This window comes from Ictidomys tridecemlineatus, chromosome 3 (assembly GCF_052094955.1).
Source record: "Ictidomys tridecemlineatus isolate mIctTri1 chromosome 3, mIctTri1.hap1, whole genome shotgun sequence".
NCBI lineage: Eukaryota > Metazoa > Chordata > Mammalia > Rodentia > Sciuridae > Ictidomys > Ictidomys tridecemlineatus.
Window position 1 is genome coordinate 213,493,059 of NC_135479.1, and position 16,027 is coordinate 213,509,085.

Sequence of the window (16,027 nt, forward strand, 5' to 3'; positions counted from 1 at the left end):
GCACAGATGCACATCCCGTGCAGGGCCCTGGAGGGCCTTCCAGACCAGACCCACCGTGGAAGCAGGTAGGGTGTCGCGCCTGCAGCCAACACCCGCAGAGAGAAGGCTGAAGACCAACGATCGTGCAAACAGGATATGGGTTGTGTCAGAAGACCAGAAAGGCTTGAGGTTTTCTTCACAAGAAAAAGAGAGGCCTCCCCCTCTCCCCTCACTTTATCTGCTCGCGGCAGTGAGCAGGCGCCTCTTGCACCACAGGCAGGAAGAGATGGCAGCGGGAGAGACTCAACTCTATGCTAAGGTCTCCAACAAGCTCAAGGGCCGCAGCCTCCCCTCGCTCCTGGACCCCCTCCTGGCCATGGGCGTCCCAGCACACACCGCGTGAGTACTGTGGCTGCGGAACCCGGGAACCCTGCTCTGGGCTGAGCCCACCCTCCTGCAGCCCCTGACACAGCTCTGGAGGGGCTTGTGGCACTGGCTTCCTGCTGAAGTGGCCGCCCTGCAGCACCGGTGGTGTCTCAAGAGAAGGTCGTTCTCTGCTTTCTCTACACGAGATGATCTTGACCTTGAAAGACCAACGCTGCTGGCCGGCTCCTGGGGGACCCTGAAGTGGGTGCACATTAGAAGCCATGTGTTGCTGTGGCTGCCTCCATTTATGGGGGTTGGGAGGATCTTGGGTCCTCTGTGAGCCTCTAAGGCCAGGTCCTGCTGAGAACCATCAGAGAGTTTCCAAACTGCACAGGGAGACCATCCGTCCTCCAGGGAACGTCCCCTGGATGTCAGTGATGAAGCCGAATGGCTGAGAAATCGCAGAAACAGCACCAGTGTGCCCTGCTACCCAGGGAAGGGGTCCACATGGGGACACTTGAACCCTGGAGTCACCCTACTCAGAGGAAAGAAGTGATGCTGATAGTGGCTGCAGGTCTCATAGTGGACCCGTGTCTCCCCTCTGGTCCTCTCCAGATTCTTATTCACAGGGAGAAATTGATCAGAAATATTCTGAGGTAACCTGGGGCTTGGGGAGGGGACAAGCTCTCTTCCACGGCAGAGCAACACTCGACACACTGGGGCAATATCTTTGAAGTTAGGCCCCTTTGTCTCCCCCCACATTAGGGCTTTGTAGTCACCATGATGCCTGCGACAAACCAGGGGGTCTGTGAGATGGGAGTGGAGCAGGAGGCACCTGCTTGGCCAACATCAGGTAGCTCCCACACAGCACCTGCTGCCAGTACTCCCTGTCCAGCTGCGGCTGTCGAGGACACCAACACCCAGAGGGGTAGCTGGCGGCAAGGCCAGGGCTTGAGCCAGCCCTTGATGCCCCTGGTGCCCACACTGTATTTACTGCCCAAGTGTGAACTCACTCTCAAAATCCCTCCTCATTTTAACAATCAACACGTGTCGGAGCTCTTAAGCCAGCTCACCCCAGAGGACTCTCTGCATCTCTGCATCCCCATCATAGGCTCTGCAGGTAGCCATGTCCCCATGGTGTGTACCGGAACAGCAGCAGCCCTGGGCAGCAGTGACCCAGGGTCCTCAGGGAGCCCAGCTGGACCTGAACCACATGCTGAATTACTGCAGTGGCCACATCCATCCTGTTCTGTTCTGTTTGGTCCAGTTCAGCTAAATTCAACTGAACTCATCTCCTTCTGGGGTCACTGGCTGAACAAGGCACAGGAGGGCAGGGGGAGCTGTGATGGCCTCTGTGCTGCAGGGAGGGGACGGGGGCTGTGACCAGCCCGCCCGGGCAGCTCAGCAGGAGGTGCTGCCCCAGAAGGAGGGATGTTGGGGTGCGCTGCATCTGCCAGGGAAGCACGCATCCCAGCCGAGGGCCCAGGCCAGCAACTCCAGCATCCACAGTGTGCTTCAGGAGGGACAGAGGTCAGGCCCCAAGGGCATGGGCCTTGTCGCCCAGGGCTAGAGGTAGGGAGCCCTGGAAGGAGAGTCGTGGAGGATCCGAGAAGGTTGGACTGTCAAAAGCCACGCGGCAGCCTGGTAAAGGACAGAGACCGGGACCTCAGGAAGACAGGCGCAGGGATGCTGGGGCCGACCACACCTGCTCCTCTGACCCTTTTCCAAAGTGGACAGCGTGGCTCTGAGCGCACCTGTGTTTACTCCTCTATAGGCTAAAAGCATTGGCGGCCACTGGGAGGAGGACAGCAGAGGAGGCGGCCGAGTGGTGAGTGGGGCCGGATGTACAGAGGGTTTGGCTCAAAATGCCCTGTGGCCAGGGCCCCCTGGGCGGGAAGGGGCTGCTGGGGAAACGCTAAGTGGGCTCCCAGTTCACACCCCCAGCATCAGGGCACCGGAGGAGAGCCTCCTTTAAAATAGAGGAAGACCTTCGAACAGAGGTGGTTTCACCTAAAAATGTGGCTTTGGGCAGGGGGTCTGCCTCTGGGGCAGAGTGCCTGCTGGGCCTGTGTGAGCCCTAGATTCCATCCCCAGCACAAAAACACTTTTTACCTCATCCAAACTTGACTGTCACAGAAAAAAAATCATGAGATTTGTTGAATAAACAGGGAGGAGCCATTTCTGCTAATATAAAAGGGAGGTCCCACACTTTGGGCTACCTGGAGGCGGGGGCAATGGACTGGTGTCCGGGAATCCCCCTAAGGTGTGCCACCGTACACCTGGAGGGGAGCCCTGGGCTCCATCAGCTGCTCCACACTCCAAGTGGGCCCCTCGGTGAGCCACCCACAGCCGTGGCCACGGGCCTGTTTTCTGCTCTGGAAACATGGAGGGGGCTCCTTGGTCTCCCCCAACCTGAATGGGCCCCGCTGCCGTGCCCCACCTGAGGTGGGAAACCCCTCCTTCTTGATCTGCAGTTGCCCCAGTGAAAAGCAACAATAAAAGCCAGGTCCCCTCAGCCGCAGCGCCCACTGCAGCACAGGATGGAGAGACTGACAGTGGGGCCAGCGTTCTCTGGGGAGCACCCTCCTCCTCCTCCAAAACCCCAGAAGGGGAAAACAGGCAGCACCCCCACAGACAGGGAAACCCCAGAGCCTTCTGGGCTGGTCCAACCACAAAGCCAGGGACCAGAGCAGCACTAAACACCCAGCCCACGGCTGGGAGGGGCCGGGTCCATACCTGCCAGTTAGCCCAGGCAATAGACGGGGAGACCCCAGGGAGGAACAGCGGATTCCTGGGGCTCAGCCAGGAATGCACCCAGCCTCTCTCTAGGAATCAGGAAAGAAGAAAGTGAGATTCCATGAAAACAAAGGGTGTCAGGGTGTCAGGTGCTGTTGAGGGTCAGGGAAGGGGTCTTGTTCCTGGCTCTGTAGACGGTAGCCTGGGTGACTGTCAACACTGGAAATGTGCACAGCTCTCACCAAATTTCACACTAAGCATGGCCCTAGAGACACACGAGGGCCTAGCGAGACATGCACAGAGGACTTTTTAAAAAGAAAACAACTCGGATGTCCATTGGTATGGAAATGGACGAGTGCCATCTCACACAGTACACAGGGACCATAACACGGCCGGCCGTTGGAGCCGTACCGACAGACAGCCAGGGGTGCAGACAGTGAGGGGTGCACTCACCGACTTGGCCACCCTGCAAAACCAGGCCTCCGAGCGGAAAGCCCCAGTGGCACAGTGATTTAAACAATGGCTTAGGATTTATGTGAACACAGCTGTGCCGTCTCTTGAGCGCTTGCTTAAATCCCCAGGAGGAAACAAAGCCCACCACCAGGGTTCACTCCAGAGAGGGAGGGAGGGGAGGGCGAGGCCAAGGGTCGGGGCCACTCATCCATATATTCACATGAAGGAGAAACTATCTGCAAATAACTGAGGTCTTCCCCAGGATCTGTACACTGCTTTCTACACTAAGACTACGTCACATCACTGCCCTGAGCCACCAGAAATTCTTCAAAGCCATAATTTCCAGGGAACTCACAATAAGCAGATTCCCCATCATTTAGCCACTCTCCCCTGCTTTCCTGTTATAAATCAGTATTTCATGTGGGAATTTTGCCCCATACTTTTTGCTTCTTTCCTGGCACAAATTTAAAGAAGTGCAGCTCAAGAGGCAGGCAATCGAGGCTCTGCTCTCGTGGAGAACCGCTGCACAGAGGTCCTGCAGATTCGCCCTGCAGCCTTGCTGCGCGATTGGCAGGGCTGAGCACTGACTTTCACTCTCCGGCAACACTCGGAGAAACAATTCTGTGTTGTTTGCATTTCCATTTTTATGATTCATGACAATGAACTCCTATTTGGGGGTTGTGTGTTATATTCCTTTGTATTTAAAGTAACTCTCAGAACCAGAAGACATAGAACAGCCATCTAAATGTGTCTAGTCTTACTTTTTGAGTGTGTGTGTGTGGCTTTGATTTCACATTTAATCCGGAGTTTTTGAGAAAATGAAAATGTGTTTTTCCACAAAATTTTAATACCACAGAGATAGATGCTCTGAGGCCATGTGGATGGCAGGCTCTATCTAGTCTTCTGTCAGTTTCACCTTCCCCTCTGGTGACACGGAGGAGAGCCTGTGACCAGCCAGGCCTGAGCCCACAGGTCCCCTCTGCGTGAGGCCCCTGCTGTGAGCTCCAGCTGCCCCTCACGGGCACTGTCCCTGCTGTGGCCTGTCCTTGGTGGGGACTGCTCCCCGTCACGAAGCTGGGTAAATGTGGCCTGCTCTCCGCTGCAGGCTTCGCTGTCACAGCAATGACCCTTCCCTGGACGACCCCATCCCCCAGGAGTACGCCCTCTTCCTCTGTCCCACGGGGCCGCTGCTGGAGAGGCTGCAGGAGTTCTGGAGGGAGAGCCGGCGGCAGTGTGCCAAGAACCGAGCCCACGAGCTCTTCCCCCACGTGACGCTCTGCGACTTCTTCACGGTGAGTTGGCCCCGGTGCCTTGAGCCCCGTGACCGTGGCCGCATGGCAGCACTCTGGGGACGGGGGACAGGGCCTGGGACGCGGCTGCTCTGTTTTAGTGGGGTGGTCCTGAAGGCAGTGTCCGTGGTTCCTGCGTGTGGGGCGCCTGCTCTCCACCCGTCAGGGCCCCGTGCATGTTTCCTGGCTCTTTTCCAATCCTTCTTCCTCTCCCCAGGCAGAAGGAGGCGCTGCCCCCACGCCACCCCGTCTTCCTATCTGTAAATCTAGTGGCATTTTCGTGTCCTGTTAGGTGTGGGCTGCACCTTCCCAGGCTGAGCCCCCCAGGGAGCGCCAGGTACCCAGAGACCAGCCCAGTGCCCAGGCCAGAGTCAGGGCTTCCTAATAAGTGGCAAATGGGCTGAGGAACGGGTGTTTGTCAACAAGCCACCAACGTCAAGCTTTCCCTGGCTCACAGCTCAGCCCTCTGATTTAGAAAAAGACCAAGAGTCATCATCACAGGGTACCAGGGAGGTGAGAGGGACCTGGGGGCTGCTAGAGAGAGAAGGAAGGCTGGGAGGAACAGGGAGGGACAGGCAGCCCCCTCCCCTGGTCACCACTTCCCCAGAGGAAGGGGAGATGGGCCCCTTGTTCCCTGCAGGGGTACCTCCTGAAGCGTGCCTCCAAAGCGTCTGCCAGGCACATTCTGGTGTGCCGGAGCCTCTGGGGAGTCCGAGGACCCAGAACTAAACCCCAGGGCCCGCCAGCCCCATCCCCTCTGGGTGGGCTGAGCAGTGCCCCCCACCAGACTGCCTCGAAGTTGGCTGGAACCCTCCAGAAACCGACTCACACAACCTGAGAAAACCTGGGGCCGGGGGTACAGCAGGGGAAGGGCAGAAGTGACCAGGAACTTCCCGCCTGGCCACCTGAAGGAGATTTCATTCCAAGAAAAGATTTTACCTGAAACACCTTTTTTCAAAACCCATGAGCACGAGGCATGGGCAAACCCACAGGCCAGATGCACAGGGATGCAGGCGGCCTCCCTCACGGCTTTGGACAGAACGGGGTCCCCTGCTGGTTGCAGCAGGATTCTTGTTAGGTGACGGTCGATGCTCCCTGGCAGGAGCTGAGGACATGGGTTCCCTGTCTGTCTCCCCCAGTGTGAAGACCAGAAGGTGGAGTGTCTGTACGAAGCTCTGAAGAGAGCCGGGGACAGGACCCTGAGGTCCTTCCCCACCTCGGTCCCGCTGGCTCTCCACTCGTCCGTCAGCTACCTGGGCTTCTTCATCAACGACGGCCCCGCAGACGTCATCCGGGAATTTGCCATGGCGTTCGCCACGGAAGCATCCGTCTTGGCAGGTAGGAGGCCCGGCCTTGTGCACCGGGACCTGGCTGGTGAGACTCCCGTCAGTGCTGGCCCTTCAGTGCCCTCTCCTGCAGAGGACAGCTGGTCCTTCCTGCACCCAGGCAGCCTGTCACTGTCCTCAGACAGGCCCAGGGGTTCCCCTGCTCTCCCTACCCCTAGGTGGGCCTCATGAGCTGCATTGTGACGGGGAGACTGAGGCCACTAAGGGTAAAATGCCTGCCCAACGTCACTGACCTGGGTTGAGTAGTGTCCCTGAAAAGCCACGTCCACCAGAAACCTCAGAATGGGACCTTATTTGGAAATGGGCTCCGTCAAGATGTAATTAGTTCAGACACGGTCACCCTGGACCAGGGTGGACTCTCAGAGCAACAACCGGTGTCCTGACACCAAGAGAAGAAGACACCAAGAGATGTGCAGAGCAGCCCTGTGACAACAGAGGCAGAGAAGGGCATGATGTAACCAGAGGCCACAGGAGGCGGGCAGGTCCTCCCTGGGCCCTTCAGAGGGAGTACAGCCCTGGCAGCTTCTGGACTCCAGAACTGCAAGAGGATGCATTTCTGTTGCCTTCAGCTGCCAGGTCTGTGGCGACCCCTCACAGCCGCCACAGGAAGCTCACAGAGCTGACCAGTGCTAGTGGCTCTGCCTTGCTCCACACCACCAGGGGACCATGCGGACAGAGCCGGCTGGAGCCTCACGTCCATCTCCTGACCCTGACCCAGCCCTGCCCTGCTCTCCACAGCCATGCTCTCAGCCTAACCCTGAGAGGGCTAGGAGGGGCCTCCCTTGCTGACGAGTGGCCAATTACGGTTCAGGAGTGTCCCTAGTCCTTCTCAGGGCAGTGTGGGAGGCCCACGCTGGCCATCCCAGCAAGACACAGCCCCAGACCTGGGCCTCGGAGAGGAAAGACAAGGGCCCATTCACAAGCCTCGTGACTCTCTCTCGTGTCCTGATGACAGCAGGCTGGGTCTTTCCCGGGCCAGGCTGACTCATGTGGCAAGCCACCCTCCCTGCTGCTGAAAACGGGTCAGAAGAGGAATTTCCCTCCACCCACACTCGCCCGCTCGGCCACTCAGCTCAGCAGCTCCGGCTTAGAGGCCTCGTGCGCTGCTCAGGGAGCACCTGTGGCATGCAGGGCCTGTCTGGGCCAGGCCAGGGCTCCCTGGAAGGCTCTGTGTCCTCTTAGGGGAACAACCAAACCTGCCTGATTGTAAGTGACCTTTGTGGCAGGTGGCCACCAGGTACTCAGGGCCCACAGGAGACTGAGCTGGTGGGCTGGTTGCCCAGCACCGCCCCAGAGCCAGCTCTGTCCTCCCATCACGGCTGTCTGTCACTGCTGGAAACTGAGTCAGGACACCACACCTGACCACGGTCACCCTGCCGAGAGGGCAGAGGGGCCTCAACTTGGGCCCATCCAATAGCAAAGTCTGTGTCATCCCCACAGGACACTAACAGCTGCCCCAGAATGTCCAGCACTTTGTGGCCAAGCTGCCATAGGATACAGGCTGCTCCAGAAGGGGGCCTGGAGGGCAGAGGCCACCTGGATAGGCCTGCAGCTCGACCACTCCCTGGGCTTCCTGTGTGGCTAAAGCAAGGAGAATGTGGAGACCCTGATGCTTCCCAGTTCTGCAGATCAAGTTTCTTCCTAAAACTCTTCCATGGAACAAAAAGCCCTTGAACTGCAGCTGGGGCCCCAGAGTCTGCTGAGTCACCTGCACAACAGGAGCCCAGAGCCAGTCCTGAGAGTTGAAGCCCTTTGTTTGGGCAATCCGCTTGCCAACTGATGGCCTTGACCCCTTAACCATCTCTCTATACCTCCTCCTCTCCTTCCTTCTTGAAAATCCTACAGGTTTCCAACCCCTTCCCTACAACGTCACTCAGGTGCCAATGAGGGCCTGTCCCACCTTGCTGCGGGGGCACCAGCACAGAGATGGAGGGTGGGCAGAGGCGGGAGGTGCTCTGTGTAGAGGCGCTTCCTGGTCTTGGGCACGTGGCGCTGGCTGCTTAGGTAACCGCCTGCCCCTGTTCCTGATTTCCCAGACTGCTCCGTGAAGGCTTGTACCAAGCAGCTGCATCTGACCCTGGCCCACAAGTTCTACCCCCACCACCAGAGGACGCTGGAGGAGCTGGCTAGAGCCATCCACCCTGGCCACAGCTGCCAGTGGACGGCGGCCCTGTACTCCCGGGACATGCGCTTTGTGCACTACCAGGTGAGACAACTGTGACCCAGGAGTGTGGCTGGACATGACCCCCTCCACAGGAGACAAATGGACCAATGACCTCCTTCCCCACAGCACTTCCATGGGGAGCCCTTTCTAGAGTGGGAGAGGACTGCTGTTCCTCCTCTGAAACTCTTGCCGTTCAGAACCAACCTGTTAAGATGTGAGCTACAAATGTGCAAAAAAATCAAGACAAAATCCTGCATTGCTGACAGTATCTGGAAAGGACTGTTGTAAAAACGTACGAACGCAGGTTTTGCTTATCAGATCATTTCATGTAGTGATGGAGTGGAGCCTCATTCCAAGGCTTTCCCCTCTGTGAATTGATTGGTTTGGGAAGAAAGTGTGTGTCATTCCTTCCAGAGCCAGGGAATGAGCGTGATGTTGCTTCCCAGTCCAAACCCTTGTGGGAGTCCACCATGCTCCTGTCCCAGGAGAAGCTGTGAATGACAAGCAAGTGGATGATGGATAGATGGATGATGGATAGATGGATGATGGATGGATGGATAATGGATGAATGGATAATGGATGAGTGGATGGATGATGGATGGATGGATGATGGATGGATGATGGATAGATGATGGATGATGGATAGATGGATCATGGATGAGTGGATGGAAGATTGATGGATGGATGATGGATGTTGGATAGATGGATGATAAATGAGTGGATGGATAATAGATGGATGGATGATGGATAAATGGATGGATGGATAGATGATGGATGAATGAGTGGATGGATAGATGATGGATGATGGATACATGAATGATGAGTGAGTGGATGGATGATGGGTGATGGATAAATGGATGGATGGATAGATGATGGATGATGGATGAATGGATGGATGGATGGATGATGGATGGATAGATGAAAGGATAGATGGGTGGATGGAAGGAAGAGGCAACAAGCAAGCAAGGAAGGCAGAAAAGAAAAATTTTATTTCTAAATCTACCCAAAGAATTCTGCGCTGCTGTATTTTGCGATATTCTATGCTGGATTCATTAGAGGCCTGGTGGCATCTTGGAGACACAGAACACATCAGGGACCCAGAAAGCAAGATGTGGAATATACCACTCCTCCTAGTGCTGTTGCTTCCCAGTGCAAACCCTGGCGGGAAACACGAAACCACTTCCCTCCTTTCTAGACCCTGAAGGTCCTGTTCCAGTACAAGCCCCAGAACGTGGACGAGCTGATGCTCAGTCCTGGCGACTACATCTTTGTGGACCCCACTCAGCAGGAGGAAGCCAGCGAGGGCTGGGCCATCGGGACCTCCCAGCGGACGGGCTGCCGGGGCTTCCTGCCAGAGAACTACACGGAAAGAGCCTACGAGTCTGACACTTGGGTCAAACATAGGTGAGTGCTGCCCCTAGCCAGGGCCCAAACCTCTCTGACCAGTCACTACCTGAAACAGGGGACTCAGCAGCAATGTGCTTCCAGAACATTCCATCACTGGAAAAACTGCATTCCTGGTGCTGCACAATCATCCCTGCAGATACAGTGGCTATCCTCACAGATTCAGTTTCTGCTGATAGCATTCAGGAAATGTGGGTTACTCCATATTACTTTCCCAAGATAATGACGTCCACATTGTTGCAAAATACTTCTTGCTTCTTATGAGTGTCAAAATTATACTTAGAGGACTTAAGCTTTGGCTTATTTATTCTTTGCTCAGTGTATAAAACCTGTGATATCATAAGGTGCAATAGTTGTTTTCTATTTCTCTGCAACAAACTGTCACAAATGTAATGGCTAAAATGAAAGACTTTCATTTCTCAGAGTTTTCACGGGTCTGGATCAGAGTACAGTTTCACTGGGTCCTCTGCTTGGTATCTCACGTGGCTGAAACTGAGGTGTGGCCAGGACCAGGGTCCCATCCAAGTCAGGTGCTCAATAACTTGTTGGCAGAAGTCACTCCACAAAGCTGGAGGGCTGCTGCAGGCTTGTCCTCCTGCTCAGCTGGACATCTCTTAAGTGCAGTGTCCTTAGCCTCACCTGTCAAGGCTAAGGATTTTAGAAACAGCAGGTACTGGTTTCTTTTTGTTTCTTGGTTCTTCAATTTGTCCCCCTCCTCCTTGTTTTACAACAAAAAACAAGAAGAAGCCAGGTGATCACTTTAACTCACAAACACCCTCATCTACAGAACCAACCTCATCCCCCTAAGTTCCGACCCCTGTGGCTGATCCCATTGAACTTCTTGCCCTGCCTCATGGGAGCCCCTCCTCAGGTTCCTGCCCACAGTCTCACTCCTCATAGGGTTCTCCGCGGGGCACCTTTCACAGCCTGCTTCTGTGGGCCTTCCACTCACAGGGACACAGCAGCGGGCAACTCAGATCCTCCCAGCCTCTGCCCTGCTGCCCAGCCCCAAGTTGCCCCCACATTCTAGGTACTTGTTAGGATAGCCCCCCACCCCAGTTCCTGATACCAAACTTACAAAAAGTTTAATTGGAATAGAAGGACCGTGATTCTATATTATACGTAGATTTGCTACAAATACACGTAACATACAGGTATGTATACTACAAATGCTTATATAATATGAGATGCACACTACACCCAGGAGAAAAGATCACCGAGCTGGGAGGGCAAGGCCCACGGGTGACAGCCAGCAGCACCCAGGGTGGGCCAGCAGTGGCAGTCACAGCTGCTCTGTGGAGTTTCTGTGTTTGAGGAAGGACTAAGCCTTTTTAAAATGCCTTCCAACTGAGTAAGTGGGGCACAGGTGGGATAATGGCCCCTCCGCCCACTTAAATCCAGCTGGTTAGGGTGTCACCGCATCTCCTCCCAACAGCTTGAGGGTGAGCATTTGATTGGACAATTGGGAAAGCTGTGTGTGATGCTCAAAATGACTGCCACTGCCCAACTCTCACGAGAGTGTCCCCGGGGACCTGCTGCAGCCAGACACATGCTGGACAGGGAATTCTGGGACTTGGCTCAGTGTAACCATAGTGACACACTGCGAAGCCATGGCAAGGTGCTGAGGCCTGAAACCACCCTCCCAGGGGCTTTTCCCTGTCTTCCCCCAGGTGTCAGCTAGGAGAGTGGAGGAACGGGCAGAAGAAGAGAGGAGGGGAGAAAGGGGGGAGGCCGCCCACCCTCAAGGCGGGCACATGTGGGGGCGGAGTCAGGCGGTTTCAAGGAGACTGGTAGAAGACCTAGAGGGGGTGGGCAGGGGAAAGGTCTAGAAAAGCCTTTTGTGTGGTCTGGGGCTTCCTGGCACTTTCAGAACTGAGAGGCTGGGGAAGGGCCTAGGAAATCACCCAGGTGCCCATCCGCTGCCTCCAGGAGGTCGCCCTGAAGGATTGCACTACTTCATTCTCTGCCTGGGTTTCCACACCAATGCGGAAACCACGGACTGAGCACAGCTCTGTTCACAGTCGACTCAGTCCACAGCTTTTCAGATCCATGCGAGGCCCTTTCCATGGACAGATTTTATCTAGCCTCAATACCCCCAGGGAACTTCTTCTGTACCTCTTCCCACGGAGGCTCATTCCAAGTCAGAGCTATGAAAACGGCCATTCTACTGGAGAAGCTGTTGGAAATACTTTAAAGAGAACCTGTGCATAACTAACAGAACTCTAAGAAACCTGGGGCTGAGGAGGCCCAGCTCAGCAGCAGAGGGCTCACCCTGCATGCGGGAGACCTGCCTTCCAGCCCTAGAGCTAGAAAGAAAGAACAGGGGAGGGAGGCACCCTGAGAGAGCTGAGCTTCGAGTTCTCCCGCCTCCAGGTGGAGGGGACACTCCTTCAACAACCGTCACAGCAAACGGTCACAGACACATGCGACGGGTGGGTGCAGACAGCACCCTCTGCTAATGTCGACATCCCTGGGTCTGGGGGCCACCTCGGAGCTACAAGATGCTGGTCCATGGGGACCTTAGCGATGACCCAGTACAAACCCCTGCCCCGCATGACAGCCAAGATGACAGACAAGGCAGCAGGCCAGAAATGCCGCAGCATTAAGAAAGTGCTCGTCTCCACTCCAACCGACTGGTCCAGTGGGTCACCGTCGGAATCGCAGGAGCAGAGATGCTCTCACCCTCACAGGCCATCTAGACTCAGGAGCCTTGCCTGCCCTGCGGCCCACAGCCTTCACCACCTGCCCAGAAGAGCTCACTGCCACCCAGGAGCCACCAGGCAATCAGCAATGACCCAGCAAAGACTGCAGAAGATGAGCTCGTGGGTGTCACATTTTTCACATCACAATTGATATATCAGGGACCTGTCACCAGTGTAACCAGTCCAGCTTTTACGCCTGAGTTTCTCTTAGGAAAAATTACAATGTCAAAAATTGCAATGAAAGGAAGAGAAGCCAGCTCTGGGCTGGGTGCTCTGGGGTGTCTGACGGGCCTGTCATTCAAGCTCCCCACCCCCACTCAGGGAGCCATGAGACACCTGGCAAATGTGACATGTGACCTGGGCCCTGATGCCAGAGAACTAGCCGGCTGAGTCTTTCTAGAAGGCTGAAAGTCCTTATTAGACTCGTAAGGCTTCTTCAATCAAATACAGGCCTTGGGTGTCTGCACATGTCACAGATGTCTTAAGCAGTGGGAAATTGGTTCCATGCTGTGTCTGAAGGCTGGCTCGCCTGTGGACAGGTGGATGGCGGTAACTCTGTGTGTGTCAGCCTCGGGACCTACACTGGGCATGCGTGATACAAGCAGCAAGAACTGCAGCTCTCCAGACCCTCCAAGTTTGCAGCCGTGATGCTCACACTTGGCAGCTAATACAGCAGTCACCCTGCACCCGTATGGCCACCCAGCCTTTACACAGGGCGGTCCTGGGGCTCTTTGACTGGCAACCACAAAGTCACACTCTGATGTCCACCCACTGCTCTGGAGAAGGTGAGAAGCTGTGTGCAAGGCCATCATGATGGGGACCACTCCTGACCACAGCAGTTGCCAGCCACCTGGGCAGGAGGATGGGGAGCAGAGAGGCCTGCGTGAGGGTCCAGCTCAGGGGGATCCGTTGAGACCTGCAGCCAAGATGAGAGCATTTCCAACATACAAGACAGAGGCATCCAAGTGACTTTTCAAAAACCACAGCATGAATTGAGGGCAGGTAGTTCAGACTGAAAAATGCAATTGTCCTGGGGTGAGTGTTGTCCCCCTAAATTCATCTGTTGGAGTCCTGACCCCCGGGGACCTCAGATATGACCTCATTTGGAGACAGGGACTTTCCAGAGGTGATAAGTTAAAACAAGGCTGTTTAGGTGGCCCTAATCCCACAGGACTGTGTCCTTAGAAGCAGAAGAGATCAGGACACAGACACAGAAGGACGGCCCCATAAGGACACAGGGGAAGACTGGAGCTGTGGAGTGTAGACACAGCTATTTCCATGTGTAATTAACCACTGAGTGACTCATGAGTTAGAGAAAAACAGAAATGTCACAAAGCTGGGCCCTTCTGTCCCCTCCCATCACCATCATCTTGAGTGCATTTCATCTGAAAGATGGCAGAGAAGTTCGATTTTGTCTCCAACTGTAAACTTTGCAGATGTCACTTGTAGATAACAAGGCTTCATTGTTGGCATAGTGAGCCGCAAGGGGGTGTGGGTGCCCCGGCCTTGCCCTCAGGAAGAGAACCCTGCCCACATTTCCTGTCTTATATGAGACCTTTCGCAGAGGGAGCTGTCCATGGCTCCAACACAAGGCCTACTCTTGGTCACTGGCCATCAGCTGACGTCTGCTGGTATCTGACAGTATGAGTGCATGGGAACCAGGTCCATCCGTTTGGCCTGGCCTCCTCCCATAGAATGTGCAGATCCAGACAGTGAAAGCCATGGCGACGTGGGCAGGGGAGCAGAACTTGAAGCAAACAAGAAACGCGTGAACTGACTCAAAACACTATGTGGGCAGGGAGCGTTGCAGGGCTGGGTCCTGGGGCCCCACCTGAGTCGTGGTTGAGACGTAGGGCACGTGACGCCTGCCAACTTCAGCCCTGGACAGGTCTCAGCACGGAAGCCTGGTGAGCCATTGCTGGGTTTATGGGATCTGGGGACCTGAGCGTCTGTGGGAGAAAGTGGACAATTACTCCCAGGCTGAACAAGTCAAGCACATGCATTCGTGGCTGAGCAAAGTGGAGGCAGGAACGTGCCAGCTCCTCCCGTCATTTCCAGGTTTAATGAAGTTCAGGCAAAATCGCCACAGGTCACTTTGTGGAACCTCTCTGAGGGAATGGAAAGATTCTGCTAGGAGAATGAATGGAGCAGTTGAGAAGACTTTGAGAACCAGCATCCTGGCTTAGGGGAGGTAAACACAGAGGAGCAGGACCGAGAGAAGAGCAGAGGAGCACTCCCACTCCCTGGGAGGTTCGCGTCTGAGGAAGGACACCCCAGAAACCAGGAAGCAGTGGGTGCTTCACACTCTCACCCCGTCTCACAGTCCACCCCTGGCAGAGTCTGGGATGTGGAAGGCAGTCAAAGCTCATGTACTTCTGATTCCTGGGCTGGGAGAGCTTGGGAAGCCCAGAGGCAGCAGGAGAGGTCCCGACAGAGTCCACAGCAAACTGGGTTCCGATGCCTGAACCTGGGCTCTCTCCTGTCCCCACGCACTCTGCTCAGTCACTCTGGCCTCTGCTGTGCCCCACGCCCTCCGGGGGAGCAGGGTGCCCCCGCAGGCTCTCTCTCCTCTCCCTGGACCCTGGCCCACACCTGCATGCCCTGCAGTCTCCTCCCTCTCCATTTCCCATGTCACCTGCAGCACCCAGGGGCTCTGTGGGGCAGCTACCCCACCTCCCCCACCTGGCCACCCCTGGTTCATCTTACCCCATGATGCTCATCACCTTCTAATCAACCACGAGCTCTCCTTTTCCCAAAAAAGTGGATCTGATCATGAAAGATCAGAATTGGCTGGATGTGGAAAATGGGGTGAGATTCCGTGATCAACTGAGCCAGCAAATTATATTTTATCTTCTTTTTCAATTTATTATATTTTCTAATAATAACAAGGAACAAAACATCCTGAGTCCTTCTGCTGGAATAGGAAGCCAGCGGAGCTGGGGTTGGCGGAAAGCGAGGACACACGTGGGTGGAGGAACTGGTGGAGAAGGGCTTTTCACACCCTGTGCAGCCCTGAGAAGGGCACAGAGGCTCTGTTGGAGAGAGGCCGAGCAGCACACCGTCCCCCCTGCACACAGAGACTGTGGATTCCTTTGAGAGATCTTTGCATTTGTAAGATGACCTCCCTGGGGAGAGGATCTTCTGCTGCTCTGAGGAGGATTCCTGGGACCTGGGCTCTCTCTCCTGCTCTTTTCTTCCAGCCACTGCCGGTTCCCTGCAGACGTACCTGCTTTGCATTCCACCCTGGCCTGAATGCCAAAGCCAGAGTTCTCACCTCCCCTGGCAGCTAGGGTCCATCCCCAGCCTCCCCAGAGCTCCCCAACGCCTGTGCACCCTAGGGCACTTTTCTTGATTCAATGGACGTGAGTCAACTTCCTCTTCACCTGCGACTTCTCTATTGAAATGCACCCCCTCTTTCCCATGTTTCCATAGCTCTCAAGGCACCTGCCCACCGTGCATCTGTCCCTGCACCCCAGCCATGCCCATCTGCACACCTGTTTCAGAAGGTGAACCAAAGAGGATGGTGTATTAACCAGAGAAATAGTCTGTGTTCCCCAAAGAAGCAGAAGCAATCAGATGTGAGAGAGA

At 55.4% G+C, this 16,027-nt stretch overlaps 1 protein-coding gene across 2 annotated transcripts in view; it reads left to right on the forward strand.

Moving 5' to 3' along the window:
* The first annotated feature begins 264 nt into the window (after positions 1-264).
* Ubash3a (ubiquitin associated and SH3 domain containing A) overlaps positions 265-16,027 on the forward strand; it is a 38,639-nt gene continuing 22,876 nt past the window's right edge. For both annotated transcript variants that reach the window (XM_005323579.4, XM_021725287.3), the window contains exons 1-6: positions 265-378; positions 2,120-2,173; positions 4,640-4,826; positions 5,963-6,161; positions 8,206-8,375; positions 9,529-9,737. In XM_005323579.4, the coding sequence (XP_005323636.2) occupies positions 266-378; positions 2,120-2,173; positions 4,640-4,826; positions 5,963-6,161; positions 8,206-8,375; positions 9,529-9,737 (932 nt within the window). In that variant the 5' untranslated portion in view covers position 265. The remainder of the gene's footprint in view (positions 379-2,119; positions 2,174-4,639; positions 4,827-5,962; positions 6,162-8,205; positions 8,376-9,528; positions 9,738-16,027) is intronic.